This window comes from Anarhichas minor, unplaced genomic scaffold, assembly GCF_050575085.1.
Source record: "Anarhichas minor isolate MPS153535 unplaced genomic scaffold, ASM5057508v1 ptg000018l, whole genome shotgun sequence".
Lineage (NCBI taxonomy): Eukaryota > Metazoa > Chordata > Actinopteri > Perciformes > Anarhichadidae > Anarhichas > Anarhichas minor.
Window position 1 is genome coordinate 6,592,455 of NW_027466464.1, and position 21,447 is coordinate 6,613,901.

The window sequence follows — 21,447 nt, forward strand, 5'->3', positions numbered from 1 at the left end:
GAAAGTGAGAAAATCACACTCTAATGTGCATTTCATCCCTTTGCTCCAATAATAACTTGCGGCTACAACTGTAACACAACTCGCATATAATGTATCGCATGAAACCCTATTGGCTGCCAAAAAAGGGTGAATTCAACACAAAAGTCAAACGGAACACAGCACATTCCCAATATTAATGCATGTTAATTGCACCAAAATAAATTGTATGCTACAAAAGCATGAATAAAGTATGAGAAATGTACAAAAAACAAGGTTTACATTTAAGGGAATCCTGCATTTAATATTAGCATAATTCTATATCCTCTCTTATTACGTTTTAAAAAATAATTCAGCATTTATTTACTATGTAAAATTTATGTAAAGACATCTGAACAAACAGCAATGGCTACGTTGGTTCCTTTTCAATGAACGAGGGAAAGATGAGGGGAGGTATGCGATGAATTTACAAAATATATATCTTTAATTCTGCTCTTTCCAGCAACCATGATTGATTAATGTGTGTATGTGTGTACTTGCAGGGATTTTCAAAGTGCTATATCTGATAAGGTGGTGTAAAGAAGTAAATTAGAAATTGATTTGTGGCTTGTTTCCCAGTTGCCATGGTACAAATGCACCCATCGTGGCCAAAAGTGCCTTAGAGTATGAATGTGTGGCTCACATCTGTCCTTTTGTCCTAGTTTCTTCTGGATTGACTCCAGCTTACTGTCATCCATCTCGAAAAAAGGGTTTCACTCGGAGTCAAAGATGACATGAACCAGCGCCATATCTGCTATAAAAATCAAAGTAAACAACGGAAAATCACAGCTCAATGAGACAACACACCAGACATCTATTCTTCTTTTTTTGCATATAAAAGCTGCACTAGGTCATTTTGCACAAATGGTAGCAAGTATTAATATCGGACACGTTTGAGTCCAGTGTTTTTTAGGGCCGAGCTGCTGTTTAGGAGACTTCACTCCGTATGCAAAAGTGACGAGAATTTAATTTAGGTAAAAACAGCAGATTTGTATCAATTAAAAAGGATGGGACACTCTGTTGTTTTGTATCCAAATAATTTCACAAAACTTGCCCAGTGCAGCTTTAACATAATCAAGACCAGTTCATGCTGATTTATTCCCGTCTGTCTGTAGTTGTCAGTTGTCGGGCTCCAGCTCCTCTAGATGGTCAGGGATGGGTAGACCAGTGAGAATCGTCAGACACTTGTTCCACACGTTGAACACGGGACACACGGGCTGGACGAAGGAGACGTGGAATGTGTGCAGGTGCTGGGAGCCCACGGCGTCGTAGAAGGTCACGTAACCGGCGTCGTAGTCGAGCAAGACCCCGACGCGTCGCAGGTGGGGCGAGGGCTCAATGGCCAGCTCTTTGCTGTTGTGGCGAACCACCCAGGAGTTGTTGCAGCGGCAGAGCACCCAGGAGGCCGAGTTCTTGCCGATCCACTCGTGCTTGGGGGCTGATTTGTAGGCTATACCCACAGCGTACCTGAGGAGGAGCGGAGACTTCGGTCAACCTCGAAGCTTTACCTCAAACAGACTCCCGACTAGACATTTGTGGGTCAGTAAAACTTACCATGTGCTCCCTCCAATTAACGCCTCCCAGTAGTGACGACCGCTGTCGATGTAGACGTTCCCCACCACGCCGTAGCTGCTCTGGCTGGTGAAACGCTCCTGGTTGTGGCCTTTCTTGGACGTGGTCTCGTCCCGCTCCACCGTCAGGTTATCGTGGGACACCTTCAGCTTCTTGTGGGCAGATTTGGGGTCCAGCTTGAACGGCTGGCCTGGTAGAGGAGAAGGATTTTCAAATGTATTGAGATCTATGACGTCCACAATCTTTACAGAACTGCTCATTTCCATTAATTTACTTTCACAATTGCCGAATAATAAAACAAACGAGCTACTTTTGTGTGAGTGTTTTTAAAGATATATTTTCAGCAAAGGTCGATCCGATATGGAGTGTTCGTTTTTCAGTAGTTTTGTGCTTACTGTTGGTCTTCAGAGTCCCCGGTTCACTGCTCCTGCTTCCCGCTTGGTTAATGGCCTTGACAACAAAGATATACTTTGTGCCGCTCTGCAGACCGTGCACTGTGTAGTGGTTCTGCTTGATGTTGGGAACAATCATCCAGCTCTCCAATGAGTTACACAGACCTGAGAAAGAGAGGGTAAGGGGCGCAAGATAAGGAGAAAGAGGGAGGGTTGATACAGTGTTAATTCAATGGGACATATTCAAGTTTTTGCTGGTTAAAGGTTCCTAAAAAATGTATTTATAACAAATATAATAATCTTTATATAAAGGATAACCGTCTGAGAATAAATCTGTGTAACTGCAGACATTTTCAGCAAAAAACACCCAAATAGGAGAAAAAGGGTTTATTTCAAGGTTTCCTGGAGAGGAGTGAAGTCCAGTACAGCCGTGTGACAGGATAGTGTACGAAATTATTGGTTGTGTGTTAGCCTGCGGCAGTGGGAACAGGTGAGAGAGTGTGAAAAGGCACTAGAGGAAACCATTCACACCTCGACGGCTTCATAGCTGCACTATGCTCTATCTGCTTGGTGTGCGTGTTTATTCAATGGCACTACAGTACTGCAGCACCACCTCCTGAGGCGTGTATGTGTGTTCCCTTCCATGTCATGGCTTAGTTTGCCTGAGTAATTTACACAGGAAGGTACCACTACCACTGTAGCTGCTCTTTGTTGGCCACCCAGAAGTGAAAATAATATTCCATACCGATCGTCTTCAGGTCTCCTTTGAATGTTAGTGTCACATAAAGATCTGGCCACCACACTGGCTTCTCATTTACCTCTGTGGAGAAATAGGAACGTGTCCATTTCTGTGACCACTTACCAGTGACAGTGTTGTCATGTACAGCCTGTATGTAAGCATGTGGGATCTGTAATGACATATTCACCATTGGGCCTTCTACTCGGGACCGCACAACCGCCGTTGGACAAATGGGAAGAGTGCCAGTGCGTTTTATTGATAAATTGGAATTGATGACGTCTCTGCAATTTTCACACTATGCAAAGTGAGCCAGTGAGCCATATTGGACCCTATGTTTTAAGTGTGAAAAGTGGGGATTAATGAACATCTTCTAAATGCATTTATTTTTATATTGTCTAAACATGTGATTTAAGACAAATTAGGAAATCATGATAAGAGGATCACACTGAGGAATTGCTACTATTCCTGTATATACAGTAGGTCCATTAAAGTCCAACACATAGAAGCAGACTGTCTTTCTCCCTTTCCGATCATCTTAGCACTCATTTCCCACAGGCAATCTAATTCCACTGAACATGTGTGCATAGGTTAAATGTGGTTTTTTTTTTTTTTTGGTGTCTTTTGTTAAATCAACATTGGTAAACTTTAACTTCTTGATTTATCCGAACTGCTCCGGGGGTAATTTTCCAACAGCAACAACCTCTGACATTATCGGATGTGAAAACAGGAGGTGAAAAAATCACAGCGTCTCGGTGAACGGGAGGAGACGGGGATGTGAAAGAGGGAGGGAAATAAATGTCACATTAGCTTGATGGCCGTCGGTTCCAAACATGCTTTGAACGGTAAAGTAATTTGAAAGGTGTAACCTCGGGAAGATGGGAAGAAAGATTGAGAAGAAGGAATCTTTCAGCATACGGACTCCGTCATTGCCACTTTAACATCTCGCATATACAGACATAAGAACTCCGTACATCCACTGAAGTCTCCTCTTTTACTGAGGGCTCTACACCCAAAGTGAATTATCTGCTGCACTATTGTCAAATCTTGTTCGCCTTTCATCCGTCACAAGCTACAGTCACTTGATGTGCGACAACATCTGAAGGTGATGGCAGCATAAAGGCCAGAGGCTTCACTTCAGGAGGTTCCACTTCCACCGCTATCTCGGCTTTTAGAAAAGCACTATAGCTCCCAGCTGCCTTAGGGGAGCCAGTGGCCACCAGTAGAGCAGCATGATTGTACTTGAGCAGATCTTTTCATTCCGTTAGCAAGTTCTCAAGATGCTTCTTCAAAACATCTTTAACAATTAGTTTGTCCCTGTTGCCATAAAGCATCTTAATTTGTAAGGACAGCTTCTTTCTGGAGCCGGCTTGCCACCTCAGCACACAGCATTTTATATCCATTCATTTAACCTTGATTCAATCCTCCCCATCGAGTACTTTGTGCTTCTTTTAATGTAGCTTCTATTGTGTATTTCAATGTGTCCTGTCTGGATGTAATATGTTGTTTTAATGTACCCTTTTAATAGCAGATTTTGCACATGCAAACCAAAGACAAATTTCTGCCTCTTGCGTGCAAAAAGTAGACACAGAATTGCCATTTTACTGTCACTTCATGTTCCCCATTTTCCATCTGGGTGGGGTTGTTATTCCGTCCGTAGCGACTTGACATATCCATCCAGTCTGCATCAGTTTCAGTTAGCAGGAAAGCTGCAGTAGTGCTTTCTGGGGGCAGTTAATATGTTCGGCGTTGATGGAAGAAATATGCTGATTTCAGAGTTATTTCTCGTCAATCTCATGCACGCTAGAGGCCATTTTCATAGTTATTTTTTCTGTTTGTGACACAGGAAGACAAAATCACTGTTCCCAATTTTGCCCACAAAACACGGATTGGCACGGTTGTTTTCCGAGAAAGAAAAATGTAAAGAGATGTGGACTAGACTCTCACCAGGCTGCTAAAAACACTAAATACAAAAAAAGATACTACTTCCAAAAACCTGAAACGACAATAATTCCCCGTCTGATTTCAAGCATTCCTTTTCAGCCACTCATACTTACTGGCAATGTTGGACTGCCCAGTGAAGATGGCGTACTGGAGCTCATAGGACACCACTGTGAACTCGTCATCAGACGTCCAGTGGACCGAGATGGTGTCATATGAAGCTGTGCACAACTCTTCCCTTATGCACGGAGCGCTCGGAGCTGCAGAGGGCATAAAAAAGGAAAAGTCATCCAACATGATCTAATGCTGATAATACCAACTGAATATAATTGCAAATTACGCTATTCCAAAAGTGATAACACACTTGTCATTTGTTTTAGCAAACAGCAGCCCCAATTAACCCCGTACTAGTTAATTTGGCTCCATTTAGGAGTGTAAAGGGTTCATTACACACAGGACTGAAGATGTTCTTTCCACTAGAGTGGTAGGTTGAGCATTAAAAGCAATGCGGAAGAGAAATAATGAAATATTCACATGAAAAGCAGCTCACATTAACACAGCGGGGAGGGTAAATGACACAATCCTTTTAGCAGTAACTAATGCGAGTCGTTATATAACCAGATACGCTAGATTGGCTTTTACACTCGTGTATCCATGTGCTCTTTATGATATAGTTCTCCTTTTTATTTGTATTCACAAAGCATTTGGTAGGAAGAGAATGGACTGAGGTAAGAAACAAAGATACAAAGACGCAGCTTAAATTGATTGTACAGCCACTTCTCATCTCTTTCTGTGTCTGTCACTCTCTCCCTCTCCCAAGCATTCTGCCATGAGTGGCTGAACATAGTGGAGTGATTCAGACTGATTCACTTAGTGAAAAGGCCCTCCAGCGAATCCCTCATGCATCGCAGAGAATAAATATGAGCCAGCCATTTTCACAGACCTTCAAATCCACTACACGTGATGCCTTGTTTTTGTCCCCGGCGTGCTCATAACTCACACGGTGACATTATGACGGGCCCTTCCAAATAGGACATCAGAAATTAATGTTGAAAATTAATTTTGGAGTTAATGTACTGGGGACCGCTCCTTCAAACGCAGTGCTTGAAAACAGCAGAGGCTTCAAAAGAATAACAAAAGTAGAACTCGAAGCAGGAATAGAGTTGTAATTCAAGGCAATGTTTGGTTTTATGTTCAGTGAGGAACTGAATTAAAAAGCCAGTCTGTCGTTATAACAAAAAGTGACACCTGGTTTGTGATTTTAACCTAAAAGACAATGGGCTTGAATCAATAGATGTCCCTCTGGAGGGAAGACGAGAAGGTTTACCTGTCAGGTAATCCAGATTCTCCAGGAGCTTCTTCTCTCTGGTGAAGTCCAGGGCAACCGTGTCAAAGGTGTCCGTTAGGTGTATCTCAGGAATCAGCACTTGGGTTGATGCAGTCGCCATGGAAACCCTAGATCAATACCAATCAAAATAGAACAGGCTTTCATACTTTGTGTGTTGTGTTGATATTAGAACCGAGGAGCTTTATCATAGTTTATAAGCTACTCCAAGATGCTGAAACAAGGAATTTTGGCATACTAGGCTGATGGATTAAGATGCGTTATATAAAATGAACTGCTTAAGAGTTGCTAAATTATAGATACTCAATCTGAATTGGATCAGACCCCTAAATAGTGAGACTGCAAATGAGATTCCGATTGAAACACTCCTGAGCATGCACATATTGGACACCGGGTTTTGCTCTAAATTGCCAAATTAGAAAGCTTGAGTAGGGAGTGGAATGCAATTTGGCTAAATGAAGGATAGATTCCCTCTCTACTCGTCTGCTGTTGGGGAAATCAAGTACACGAAGTTCTCAATATCTGTGTGTGCAATCTTTGCCCACTTCCTAACGCTAGACATTGACTGACTGAGCTGAATAATTCCAACATGTGAGGCCAATCTGACCTCTCGTTGATGCTCTTGGCGGTCTGCAGGAAGCGAGCGTGATCGGTTTCCTTAAGCGTCTGATCGGCCTGCGTGATGAGGGCGGAGGACCTCTCGATGCACTGCTTGCAGTTGGTGATCTGTTGGGCGAGCTTCCGAATCCTCTGTGCCTGGTAAGGATGGCAAAGGGAAGTATGAGAACAGTGCTGTTAGGCTGGATGAAATTACTAAACCTAGAATGCATGAAAATACCTTCAGCCGGGTTAAGATGTTGCAGATTATTAGGGATTAGAACATAATCAGATTTGACAGGAAATTACCCCAAAACGTGTTTGTTTTTTTTTGGTACGGAGATGAATTTTAACGTTTCAAAGTTAGTCGTACGCGAAAAGGTCAAATCCAGGGCCGACTGATGCACATAGTCTTGTATTTCTTAATGTTTTCTTAATTGATATGAACATCCAGCACTGTGAATTACAGCAAAGGGTAAGAACGTGTCCATCCTGCTTAGAGTTCAGGGACTGGAAGCTGATTTGTTTTGGCCTCCTTCCTTGTTTCATGTTCTATGAGGTTCTGTTTAGACGCCATGGATGTCTTCTCACTCTGAACATAAATGAACCAGACACTTCAAGGTTAACTCTCTATGTTGTAGAGAAACTATAAGTGTCCTTCTGCAACTGAACATCCTACGAAAGCTAATTATTTTGAAAAAGAAACTGAGTGAGTTAAGCTTTTCCATGTTGCTGCCAATACTACATTATTTAGGCCTTTCAGTGATTTTACTGAACGCAAATCTGGGATTTGATATCCACTCGTTTGCCCCCCCGGTTTCATCCCCTCTCCCTACAGTATGAGCAGAGATGTTAGCAGACAGATTGAGGTCAGTGGCTGGATTGAGGTTAAAGGACATTTCATCATCAGCTTGGCTTGTACAGATCAAACAAAAAAAAAAAATCTAATCTCAGTCCAATTCCATTTCAAGTTACAAAGTCCTCATAGTGTTCAAAAATAAGGAGAACAAACGCGAAACTTTCTCTCAGAAAAGCCTGAAAAATAAACATCTCTTTGTCTTTTCTGTGTCCTCGCTGACACAATCCTCAAAGCTAAAAGCACACATTACACGGTGTAAAAAAAGAAATCCCTGGTGGGATCCTAGTCTCATTAGAGACAGCTTTTTAAAAAATCATCTGGGTTTAGAGTACAAGTACATGCACCCTCCCATATGCTCTGGGATCTACTTTTGGCCAGTCTGAGTGTTTTTCCCCGTCTGTTCAGAATGTGTTGAAAGGTTTGCATTTGAGGCAGCTGAACAATTTGGCATCTGCTCACAATATAAGGTCAAGTGGCTGTAACGAAGTATTGCATTGGACACAAATATAGCTTGGAGTGTCTTCAATGTTTTAAATATTGATGGATAAATGTAATGACATTAGCAGTCTGTTGGAATCCAAACCGTTTGACTCATTACATTGTATATGAGCAGGAATAAAGGAGTTAATTAGTTTTTGTCATGCATATGACTGTTGAATATTATATTTGCAGACAGTATTTGCCCCTTGATGATCATTGTACCTGCTGAAATGTTGATGGACAAAACATATTTACATTGTGCCGTTTGAAATGGGCTACGCATTTTAGTTTATTCACTGTTTGCCAGTGAGAGGCTATGAGGTGAAGGATCGGAACACAAAATGGCAAAAGAAAATAACTGGTATCTGCTGTCGCACTCCTCGCCCCCGCTGAGCGTTCGCCTCACCTTCCCCTCCTTGATCTTGTTGCCGATGATCTGCCTCCTCTGCTGAATAATGTCAATCAGGACATCGCACTCCTCCAGGAGCTTGCCCTCTTGGCGGGACGCGTTCACCTGAGAACCAATTCACAGAGAGCCATCCATAAATAAAGAGATTGAGAGATTGTGGGTATATATCGAGAGTCAGAAGTTTAGTGGCTCATGTCGGCCGAGGGACAGGATGTCATTTTCATCCATCAGCCGGACCTCCCGGCTGAAGCCAACACTTTGGGAAGATGAGGCATATTCAGCCATTTTGCCTCCCGCTCGCTTTGAGTGCTGAGTGACAAGTGAAATATGCAGCAAGCTCTGTGGCTGTTAGAGAGCAGACATGACACTCAGCAGTATGCTGAAGAACCAGACTGTCTTGAATCAGGACTGTGTGAAATGTAGTGCCCTGGAAAAATGTTTCACTGTAGAATTCAATGTGTTGCTTTTCATAGAAATGAAAACGCCGGTTGTGAGACTCTACTGATGTCAGTGTTGATGCAACAAGACAAGGATTGATATGTGTTGGAAATTTCAATTCACTGAGTGAGAGTAAACTACTGAGTGTCCATTCTATCGGGAATAGTGAATGAGGAACAAGGGAATGATTTTGGAAATGGCCAATGAGTAACCCTCTTTTCCATGGTAGCCCTTTTGAAGTAAGGAAGTATTACTGTTTGAAAAATTATGGAAATAAGACATATTTCATTTTACATAATCCCCGTATTAAGAAAGAAATCCGGGTTGCTTTTTGCTCAAATTTGAGGGTTTTGTATCACACTGTAGAAGGTATAAAACTAGTTGACCTACATATAGATAAAGGCCAGTGCTCCCCTAACTTCATATGAGGCATATTGATTTGTGTGGCAGTGGGTTCAAACATCTGCTGGGCTCAGAACCAAACACTGATGTTAAACTGAAGAAAAATAATTGGATTTAGTTGGAAGGTGTTTGGGAAAGTGCAGTTGACTGTGCGTCTTTTTAGAAGCAAAAGGGCAGCCAGCTGAGGTGTTTGATTCACTTGGAACCTTTACAGTCCATAAAAGCTGTTCAACTCCAATTATGAGACTGCGGGGCCGAACATTACGTGTGCTTCTCTCTTTGTGGCCATTTCCTCGTGCTCCTTTCAGCACCTTGTGTTGTGTTGCCGCTGCGAAGCGATAGCACAGGGAGCAATGAAAGGGAACTCTGCTGTGAGTGTTGCCAAGCTAGCCAGTTGGCGCACATTTATTCAAACAAACGCATACACTCTCTGTTAAACACAGGTGTTTTAATAATGACATCATGGGCAGTCATTAGCCTTTCCTCCGTAGAACCAAACAAGGCTGGAAAGTACTTCCTCAATATCCTCAACGTGGCCTCCTAAACAGCCTCCATGGGCTTTTCTGGACCCCGTGTTGCAGACAGAAATCATTTTATATTAACACCTGGATTACAAACCTACAGTGTGCGAGACGTGCTAAGATGAACGCCTTCGAGCAACGCCGGTGTGTCTGCCTTTTCAACACGACTAATTGGTCCCTTCGACATCACCGTGACAGCTCTGGGGGAACTTGAGATGTAAAACTGCTTACTCTGTGAAAAGCTTGTATATGTGTTATCTCTTTGTGTCACTTTGTGCACCAATTAGTATACTTTAACGGATCTAAATATAATGGGGATTTGGGGGTAGAATATTCACTGAAATTAGAGCACAAAGACAAACATTGAAGTTCAACTTTTATTTTTTTGTAAGTCAGCTCTTTTTGGTATTTTGCTGTGTTTTTAAAGCACCATCGGGTTATGAGTCGTTTCCACGAGCTGCTAAACAACAACAAAGTAGAACTGGCTGACATTTCACGACCATTAATCTCAAGAGGTCAATGTGAACGAAGACGACGTCCTCCGATATTGCTCATCTGAGTGGAACGACCGCCCACAAGGCGGCGTGGACGCACACAAGTCATCGCACACGCACACACTGTGGTCGCTCTGCCTCCGAATTTCAGCATTCCAGTAAGAAAACGTTCACACACAAACACACGCACAGTTTGTGACCAGAGTACATGATGCACCACGTAAAGATGTGGAGCATCTAATGACTGTGGGCAGAGCCCTCTGGAGCGTATGAGCAGTATGACAGATTGCACCCTGACAGGGACATTAAGTGATTCATTAGCCACAGAAACACACGCACATACAAAGACGACTCGGACCTCGAGGATATCCAAACTTTCGGAAAGGCAACTTTCTGTGGAGGGAGGTGACTTTAAACTGCACAAGACATCAGAGGAATTTATTCTTCTTTTGCTACAGAATAAGCATTAGTGTTAGAGTTTTTTTCTTTATTGCATTTCTATAAACAAATCAATTAAGTGCTTCAAATGGTCCCTCTTTGACTGTTTGTTATTATATGATTAACTTCATTTAAACATTGTAACTCTGTTTTCAACATGCAAAAGGCATTATATTCCAACAATTACAGCATCTTGATTCTATTAGTTGATGTGCTGCTAGCTGAAAAAGAGTGCTGGTATTTGAAGTAATGCGGTGCAGGAGCTTTGAATTGTGGCTAAGGTTAAACCACAGCTCAGAACTGGATGTTTTTTAGGAGACCATCTATGCCTTTAAGTATGCATGAACACTGTGCAGTCTTAAGCCATCATCTAGTCTCGGAGATGTCTGAGAATCTCAGCAGCTATCTCCTGAGAAGCTGTTTCATAGATTCATCTGATTTGAAATATTCAGAAAGCTGCCTGTGCAACGCTTTTACTGTGTGACCCTCCTTTTTATTTTTTATAAGCCCTCTTATACACCACTACTGCAGCTGCATGTCAAACAGCTTCATATATTGAGTTTATATTACTTCATGCATTTATTTTTGGCTCACCATCACCAGCTTAACATGTATTTCTTCCATCTACTTGTGTTCTCACATGGCTGTTCTCACCTAAAAACAACGTGCTATCACTGCTCACTCCACAAGCTATTTTAGGGATTCAGAGTGAGTTGCAAAACCCTCCCGTACGAGTAGTTGTGACCCCTTCATATATCCATCATTTATTCATTTTTCTGTGCTTTCTTGATGGTCGGAAGGATCGATATTATTTAAAATTCCAGCATCATCAAAATTCTTCAAGCTTAACTCACAGAAAAACATCTCTTTGTGATGGTGACACAAAAACATACTCAAAATATATGCACACAGCACTATAGCAAATAAAAAAAAATAAAAAATCTCCTTAATAAATCACAATCCTCTTTCCTAGCAGTTTGTGAAGGCCCTTGCCAGGCAGAGAGGCTGTCCTCCATTATTTCCAAGCAAAGATGTCTCTGCCTTTTAACCCTGTGGCATTGCGTTATTTAAAGCTTCTTAGTGGGCCAGCGTAACATGAACAGGCAGGCTTAGCATTGCCCTCAGTAAATACACACAATCATGCACACACTTTATTATCCTAATAGTAAACGTATTAGACAAAACCAGATGTTGGACACAAATAAAGGTGAGTGTACAAAAAGAATACAAGATCACAGAGCCTAGATGATTTTGTTTGTCCAGCCAACACTCCAAAACCCAGAGATATTCCAATTTTCGCATTTTACGCTTGATTCATGGCTAAAACTAATATATCAGAAATGTCACCAGTTCCTTTTCTGCCGATTGACTAATCGACAATCCTTTCAGCTCTCAAACACATTGTATAATAATTTCAAACGGCTACTATAGGGTTTTAGTTTAGCTGCTAACCGTAGCTACATGCTATCTCTGCACAATAGAAAGTTCATGTTTTTTTTTCTTACATAAATGAAGATAAAAAACTAGATTTAGTGTAAAATAACAATAATATGCTCACAATAGTCATAGCCAAACATATCCACAGAAATAATATGATAAATGTTATATTGATGAGACGGAGACATTATGTAGGTCAGCGGTGACCACTGAGACTCACCTCTACATGTTGACAAGTCTGGATCAGTTTCCCCATCAGAGACTCCAGCTCGTTGTTCCTCTTGATCAGATTGGTCAGGTTGGAGTCCAGGGCTTGCTGTAGCAGACACATTTAAAAAAACAACACGGAGAGTGAGACACGAACAAGAAACGGATGGGACATAAATGCAAAGAAGCCGAGGAGGGCAGAGCCGTAAATCAAAGGATACAAATGCAACTGCTTTATCCTCCTCAGGTTTCTCTGCTTACACCAGCCAAAAAAAAGTTGTGAAACGACCTCGGGCACTACATCACAAAACAAAAAGTTCTAGAGCAACTACATTGCTTGGAAACAAAAATGTTTGATTCCTCAGCACAAGAGCAGCAAATAGAAGCGATGTTTCCCCCTCAGCTGTTCTTCCTCAAGGGCATCCCCACAAGTTGCACGCTTTCCTTCTTCTATTGAAGAGGTGCGTTCAGTGTCCATCGTACCTCTGAGCGCGGGTGATACCCCTCATCCCTGTGCTGCCTCCTCATCCTGCCCCGTCCGAGCCGCCGAGAGAGGAGCCTACTCTAGGAGCTTACTCTAGGAGAGGATGTGACTGGGACAGCCACTCTACTGAGCACCAAGCCAAGCGCAAACCCGGCCGAGCGGCAAATTGGGCATCAAAAGCCTTCCCTATGAGAGCACGCAGCAGCGCTCTCGGCTAACGAACCGGCAAACAGGTGACAGCGCGTCAGCTCTGGCCCTTAACGCTCCGCCCTCGCTTTTCTCTTCCCTCCCCCTTTTTTTTCTTTCTTTTTTTTCCCTCTTTTGCTGATTTTTATCCGCCCGGGCACAAGCTGTCTCCTTTACTTCAAGACCATCATATTATTGCCAAACCGAGCGCGCTTAATCCGCTCTGATGCCGCCTCGAAACTGTCCTGTTCAAAACTGTTTTCCTGAAGATTTTCAGCTCTGACTTGGCGAACGCTGAGATTTGCGTGTCTCAAAAAAAGGCGTTGGATCAACAAGGCCAAAGATAGCTTTGCTGAAAGCACAGGTTTCTTGAATTCAACATTTTTAAATCCTTTGCTTTGGTTAAAACTACACATTTATTGACTTTAAAATCAAAAACTAGCTCAATACGCTCCATTCCAATTCACTTTAACCACTTTTAAGCAGCAGTGTAAACACAGCCAGGTTCTGATGTTATGTCGAGGATTAAGAAGGAGTTACCCCAGAGGGAATATTGAATAAACAGTAAACGGAGGCGGTGGGATTTGTGTCTTTGTGTGAGTGTGTGTGTGTGTGTGTGTGTGCTGGAGTGGCACTATGGCGGCTTAATGGGTGGCCTTAATACGCAGATGACACACAAAAGAGAAAACTGCATAAAGGTCTCCTCAGAGAGAGTATGGCGCTGTCGTCGCCATTATCATCCATAGAGATAAAAATAAACTAAAGCTCTTACATGATGATGATGATGATGATGACAAGAATCACAACAATCAGTCCAGCAGCTGCGTCACGCGCAAGTCGCTGTGCAGCGGAACTCATGCATGCATACTTCAAAGCAAAGACGAAAACATATTTGTAATTATGTCTACATACCAGCTATCATAAGCATATGTTCAAAATCAGACTTTACGTCTCCATATGCACACATGCAATCTTCAGGACAGGAAATGCACTGTGACATGTACACAAGAGGACAAGGCTTTAAAAAAAATGAAACCTGCTGTCGGTCTCCATGCATCTGTGTGTGTGTGTGTGTGGTTACTGTTTGTTTAGATGTAGATATACAAAGTCAATACACATTCTCTCTTTGTGCATTTGTGGTCAGACTTGGACGTGAAGGGGTTAACCCACATCTACATCGTCCACGTCGCCAACTAGTATTAATCTGTTGGAGCTGAACTGCTCGGCTGCTGGTTGATCGCCTCACAATCATCCTGCTTGTTTATCCGCAGTATATCTCTCCATCTCTGCCTGCCTATCCTCCTCCTCTGCTGCCAGTCCGAACTGGATTTGTACCCCAAAAACAGTGTCATTGTAACGTTAATCTCTGCTCTGAACCAACTAGGCCGTGTTGATTTGATGAGTTAGTAGATATAAGCTACTGGATTTGGAATAACTGAGCTGTGTGGATGCAGAATCATTTAAATGGCAAAATTATTTACCAAATCATGCTGTATTGTGTATATGTAACGAGACATTGACTTCTATACAATCGCCCCCTGCTGGCCATTAGCATTAATGCACATTCAAGGCACTTCAACATTGGCTTCACTTTTCAGACCCGGAGGTTGCCGCCTGGGTCCCTTTAAAACACAGGACTAATATCTGTGCATTAAGAGAAGGCCGTGAACATCACTGTGTGGATTAGAGACCTACCACCTTGTCATTCAAGGTAAGGCATGGCAGGGTACTTCACCGATGAGAAATACATGTTTGTGTAAATGTTTCATAAGATATTTTGCATAGAATCCTGAAGGATCCGATACTTAAAAAACAGATGAGTGTTTGGTGACCTCAAGTGGTCCTCTCACTTTTCTGCAGTGATGGACAAGTGTACTCCGGAGAATGTCAGTACACTGTGACATCCTCTTGGTTGTGGTATCCTTTAAATTAACATACACATAAAAATATAGCCTGCAATGTCTGCTTCAAAAAGAAGTCCTAAAGTGGTCAGTCTCGTCCACGCAGTGATGTTCATGGTCACTTGGCAGCTGACAAAACTCTTGTGATTCAACGTTTGGAGACGTTTAGTTAAATTGCTTTAAATGTAAGTATACCTTTTTAAAAATACGAGTTATTTATTGAAGCGTGGTCAGCTGACAGAGGCAGAGCCAGTTCTGTGTTTTTCAAAGGAAAGCTGCTTCCCTCCACAGCATCTGCTCTTAATCACTGCTCTGCTGCAGCGCGCTCGGATCAGCCTCTTCTTATATCAGCCAACTAGAATCCGCCCTTTGAAACCGAGGCACAAATTTGCATACGTTCCATCACCGGGCGTCTCCCTGTTGGCTTAAAAATACAAAGTTGTGTGGTGTTGTCTGCCATTGTCATTACTGTTCATGTGTGCATGAGCAGATGCATGCTGGGAGTGAGCTAAATCACCCTGAAGCAGTGCTGATAAGCTAGGAAGGTGTGCAAGGGGATCACACACACACACACACACACACACACACACACACACACACACACACACAACCAGTGTGACAGGTAGACAAGTGAACTGAAAACTTCAGAGGAGCTACATCTTTTCAAGATTTACTGTGACACTGAGCAGGATTGTGTTCTCAGGAATCCTCACCAAACTGCCAGAATTTCACTTCATTCTTTTCCTTGTTGCTCGTGTGTGTGTGTGTGTGTGTGTGTGTGAGAGAGAGATCAGAGAAACGTAGTCACACAGATGAAGACAGAAACAGTGAGGCAGAGAGAACAAAGGTGGGCCGTTAAAGAGCGAGGCAGAGAGGAAAAGCCGACCATAGGATTCTTCATTTCTTTCTTTACTGCCGTTCTTTACGGCGATGTCCAACCATCTTTCCACACATCCACACTCTCTGTTATTGCTCAGTCATCATGGTATAGCAGTGTTCTGTAGTTCACAGACGGCACCGGTGTGTTTGCTTGACAGCCACTTTTCTGCCAGTGAGCGCCTCTATAAATTGGAAACAATATGTTTGTATCAGTCCTGGGGAAACAGAGATGACTCCGGCCGGCGACACCTGACTCGAAAGCAAAGCACGACAGAGAGGGAAAAAAAAGGCAAGACGGCATTGTGCTGCGGTAAATTGGGAAAGGATTGTTTGTGTGGGTATGTGTCTGAGACGAGAAGGCTCTGAGTAAAAGGAACATTCCGTGCAGAATGAGGACAGTGAGTGCTGCCCTGTAAATTCTCAAATAATGGCTTCAGTTGAAGAGAGAACAGGGCTTTATTTGAGACAATACAACTTGTGATTTCTAACAAGAGAAAACATTGAGGTTTTTTTTGTTCTCCTTATATCCTGCAGAAGTCCTGTTTAAGTAATATAAAACACATTTGGTAAATATAACTTTGAGTTTGCAAAGTATTGCCTGGATGTTCCCTGAACAACACTCAACAAACTTGAGTCACAGGGACAATAGTGTGTTGCAAAGGATGCATGTACTCTGCACTGGTTGTGTTCAAATCCATGCAGGAGAAGGCTGTATGTTGCAGTAAGCAAGAGCTTTTGAAAGGGGGCAGGCCTTGTCAACCTGTTACGTCTAGAAATGCTGACTTGGCAGGATCCAGTCCTTAAATTGCATCCTTAAAGTGGGCTATGATCTATGTGTTTATAATGACAATGAGCCACTTGAATAGCGCCTTTACCAGGTGATATGTCAATGCTGTGTTCACAGCTTGTTTCTGCTGCCCCCAAGTGGACATAAATGAGACGGCAAGTTTAAAGGACCATAGCTATAATAGGGGTTTTGTCATTAGATTATTTAAATTGTATTTTGAAAAGTAAAATCTGACTTTTAACGGCCCCTTGTTTTGCACTCGTGAGTGTGATTTCAAGGTGTACAGCCCCCGCCCTAAAGTACACTTCTACATCACTGCAGCAAGGTAAGAAGTTACACCACTGGAGAAGATTTTGTAGCTGCTCTTTAAATTACTTTAGGGAAGTTTTTCAAGGTTGTAATTGAAGGTGAAAAAAGCATTATAGCATGGACTATATTGAGGAAGTAAGTCGGGGGATAAGGGGATTCCTGATATAAAAAGATGGATGAAGGCATAAAGGTAAATATCGTGCTTAAAAGGCTGTGAATCAAATGTGTGTTTGTTTGCTTTTTATTGTGCATTTTGGCACAAAAACCCAGGGCAGCTGATTAAACCAAATGGATTACTATATAAAACACAACAAACCTATGATTTGAAAGCAAAGCTGAAACACACAGAAGGGCCCATCTTTTATCCTCAAGGTTCTTTCTCCTCAGACCCAGCGCCAAGGACTTTGAAAGCTATTTCAAGTCGCCTTCTCGTCAATTTCCTGTGACGGGGTAATTTTATCTCCCCAAAAGGATGGGTGTTCCCTCAATAACCTCCACGGCTCTTATCAGGCGCAACACCACTGCCACTGAAAAAAGGAAACCATTCCAATCATCTGTTCTTTTTCGTTTTGTTTTGCCCGGTGCAGAGTAAGGATATCTCAAATTCCAGCAGATCAGTGCAAAAAGAGATATGCATGAAATGGTCCGGAAAATATGACCAAAAGACTTTTGACTTGTCAGACTTCAAAATGAAAGAACGGCACCAGATCTGAGTGAAAGAGGGGGGAAAACGGGAGTGCCTTTTATATCTGAAGGTTTTTAACCTGACAAACGGAGGCCTCCGTGCCTGTTCTGTGCCTCCGCTTTAAAGAAGTTCGCCCCAAAGTTTTCTGTCCTCATGAATTAAAAATCAAATGTGTTGTTCAGCATGAATATTGCATGGCGGTTGTTTTTTTTCCCCGTGGTAATTGGCTTAGATCGAGGCCTCAATTTATTCCCTACCCTGTTTCTGTCGCATGTTCAAAACATCAAGCATTCGCCTCAAAACGTTGCCTCTTAAAAGCTTCAACTCAATGCAGTGTAGCTCGTAAACCATTGGAAGTAACATTATATATTCATTTAAACTGACACATTTTCTCTGTCTCAGGGTTTAAAAAGATTGCATTAACATTACTTGTTTCATAATCGAAGATGATATTACTGTTTCTGTCGAGATTTGTTTGCTTGTGTAGTGAGTGTGTTTACTGCGTGTTTTTACTCCGTGTGCCAGAAAGCTGCCACGCACAAAAAGTAGCCCGAGCGCTAATACAATGAGTTGAGATTAAGTTAACTCGCATGTACAGAACTTAGCTTTCTACTCTGAAACAGAATTCAGCCCGAGGCTGAGCTGTATATTTTACGCCTCACTGTTGATTGAAGATGCAGCAAAACAAGTCAGTTATTCGAAGAAAGAGCCTAGATGCTTCAGCTCAGGGCCGACCGGGTCTTAATCCAAGGCTTGCATCGACCTCCCGTCATGGGCCAGCTGGCTGGCGTGAGGCCTTTTGAGGGTCGACAGGTGGTCAAATCCCCTCTAACTTCTGCCAGAAAAGGAACGTTTGTTGTCTGTGTGAGAAAGGAGCTGCTGCCCGTGACTATCTGCAGATTGCTGTGAGGGTAGGGGGCAGATTGGGGGTCTCCAGGGTAGACGTGCATGCCTGGGTGTGCGTGTGTGAGACACATAGACGGTGTGCTCAGAAGTTAATGAAGCGGGCATACACGTTTTGTTCCCCCATCTGCTCTCTTTGTCCGCACAAGGTACAAATGCTTTATTTATGATTGACTTATTTTGAGGATTATGCGTATGAAGTATTGCTGTGGTTTTTGTATTAAAGCGGATAATTAGCCTGTATGATAACTGCTGAGCACGCTGACCTGTGCTGTGCTACGCTCTCTCTCCGGATGATCGGAGGGAGCCTGATAATTAGATGATGCACTGACCCGTAGCTTTTCCTGCTAATTATTCCTCTCTGCTTAAATATGCAGACACCCGCAGGACGAGAACGGCTACACGTCACCTGTGATGACGGAACATGAAGCCCTTCATCGGAGGCAGAAAGGGTGCCAACCAGTAGAGGGCCCCTAATAACAGATCAATGTGCGGGAGGTTTTCTTTGTCTTTTTCTTGACAAAGAAGGAAAGTGCAGATGCTGAAAATAGATGGTTTCAATCATTGATTTTGGTTATTGTTTGGTGCTTTTATACTGTAAAGAAGGATATTAAAAAAGGGTATTTTACAACTCGGACACTTTTCACTCTGTGAAACTACTAACTTTTATTACAAAGCTGCCATTCTATGGTTGCGCTGTAATGTTTCAGTAATCGCTGCCTTTTTCTTCTGTGGGTACCACGACATGGAATCGGCTGTTGCGATTCAGTTTCTTGAATTATATCACCGAAGGAATGGCTCCTCTCTGAGGACGTATTACAAACTACCTCACACTTGAACATGTGTTTCAAACTTCTGGTGAAAGGAAAAACCTGTTTCTCAAAGGAGTCACGCCACAGCGTTTCATTTAAAGACTCTTCGAGAGGCTGAATAAACACTTTCCGAGAGCAGGAGGCTCCTGCTGAAAAATGCTCCCTGGGCAAATGATGCTTTGGAAAAGTTAGTTGTATTTTCTGTTACTTGTTCTTACGTGGAATAATGAGAGTGGTTGAAAAATGTTTACGGTGGAGGAGTAAGTCAACGCTCTGACTGAACCTGAGGAAAAGTCAAGTTTGACCATTTGGGTACAGTAAAGTGCATCTTCTGTATTGAAGGGGTTACATAAGTGGCACCAAGAGATACGAGTATAAATATTATCCTGTGCTAGCTTATTTTAAAAGGCTCCCTAGTTGATTTTTATTGCTTTTAACATCCTTCAGATTCCTTTTAATGGCCTTTCTGCTTGAAACATGTCTGAAACATTTAGTAGATTATTAAAATAGTTACTAAATAATTTAGCCAAATCACTAGTGGACTAAAATCATTAAAACGTTGTGTGTAACTCTGCCAATGTTATGCATCAGTTTGCTAGTGAGGGCTGGTACTTCTCAGCTTGAGAAAACAGTTGGCAAAAGCCCAACGTCCATACACTTTATGGAGGTTCAATACTAAACGGAAAAGTGCTTAAATATTTAATGGCAGACAGTTAGATTATGAGACGAAAAGCATCCTGTAGACATTCCGAGTAACATTTCCTTCTGGATGAGCTCTGATCTGACAAACGCACTGCTCACACACACACATCCTGCCTCTGAGCCCATTACGAGCACACTCTTAATAGCCTTGCCCAATTAGGCACACCTACACTCGGCATGCAATTGGTGCTCGTTAACCTGCAACCTCATTGAAGACACCATGCCTTGTCACTAATGACACTTCCCAAATTCACTGTGTGTGCACACCTCTGGATATCCTCCCGGCATGCTGGCATGGAGTAGCAATTATGCTAATTGCTTAATTATTCAGCGGAGATAATAAGTCGGCATGAGATGATAAAATCTCACTTGATAATCGAGTTAGATACCTGGGTAAGGATAATAGGCGATTTCTGCAGAGCGGCATAACATTAAAGCTTACAATGTTAATGGAATGGAGGGAATCTATGACATTAAAATAAAGGCCGCAGGTTAATTAAAACTCAGTTTTTGGAAAATTCCGCTTTTAAAGGCAAAATCACACCATGAAAGTCTTGAAATTTTACTTCTGCGCTTACCCTGAGTTTCTCATAGCGGTCGCTCAGTGCTGCCACCTGGTGGTCTCTGTGCCTCCCCACCAGTTTGCACAGCGAGCAGATCAGCTGATCATCTGTGACACAGTACATGTTCACCTTCTCCTCCTCGTGCTCCAGGCACTGGAGCCCTCTGAGGTGGGAGTCCGGCATGGGCTCGATGAGCCGGTGGCCGGTGAACGGCTTCTTGTTCGGGTGTGTCGCCCTGAGGCACTCCTCGCAGTATGACACCTCGCACGTCACACACGTTTTGACGGCATCCTGCGGCGGGTCCTGCTCGCAGAACTGGCACTGGACCGGTTCAGGAGGCATGACCGGGCTGGACATGGCGGCGCTGACTGGGACCAGCGCCAGCCGGTCGCTCCCTTCCTCGCCGGGAGAGTTGGGCCCGCTATGGGGCGCAGGCAATGGCAGCGGCAGAGGGACCCCAGCTGAAGATGAGGCCCGCTGAACTCTATCAATAATGTTCTGTAAGGTCACGTTTCTCTTAAGTCCTTCTAGTCCACGCTCCGGACTCAGGGAAATGACATATCGACAGGTGGGGCACTGGAAGGCGCCGATGCTCTGAACAGGTTCGTTGGTGGCACAGTGAGAGATGAGGATGCGATGGGCGCAGCCGAAGCACAGGCTGTGAGCGCAGGGGAGCAGTAGTGGATCTTCAAAGAGCTCCAGGCAGATTGGGCAGGTCAGCTCTGACTCCAGTGTGTCCATCCTGCTCACAGGAGGCCAGGCGGGACCGGACACAGCGTCAGCGAAATCCAGAAGAGCCGCTCAGCTGTCTGCAGGCCGGAGACAGAGAGAGAGATGGTGGATGGCAGAAAAAAGGGAAGGAAAAGCACAGGGATTTGTGATTAAATGGTGTGAAACGGCTTACTTCACATTGCTTTCTTGGGAGGACTTATATCTCAATGGACCAGACCACT

The 21,447-nt window shown here is 43.1% G+C and overlaps 1 protein-coding gene across 2 annotated transcripts; it reads right to left on the reverse strand.

The window, feature by feature from the left end:
* Positions 1-1,133: 1,133 nt before the first annotated feature.
* Positions 1,134-21,235, reverse strand: LOC142952924 (E3 ubiquitin-protein ligase Midline-1-like). Of its 2 annotated transcripts, none has more exons than XM_076094955.1 (9): positions 20,624-21,235; positions 12,297-12,392; positions 8,344-8,451; positions 6,609-6,757; positions 5,984-6,111; positions 4,773-4,916; positions 1,983-2,144; positions 1,570-1,777; positions 1,134-1,482 (listed from the first exon to the last, which is right to left on the reverse strand). In XM_076094955.1, exons 1-9 carry the CDS (start codon positions 21,233-21,235, stop codon positions 1,134-1,136), a joined length of 1,956 nt encoding a protein of 651 aa, XP_075951070.1. The 2 variants fall into 2 exon arrangements, with proteins under 2 accessions (XP_075951070.1, XP_075951068.1); XM_076094953.1 differs by having other exon boundaries at positions 20,510-21,235.
* Positions 21,236-21,447: the final 212 nt, after the last annotated feature.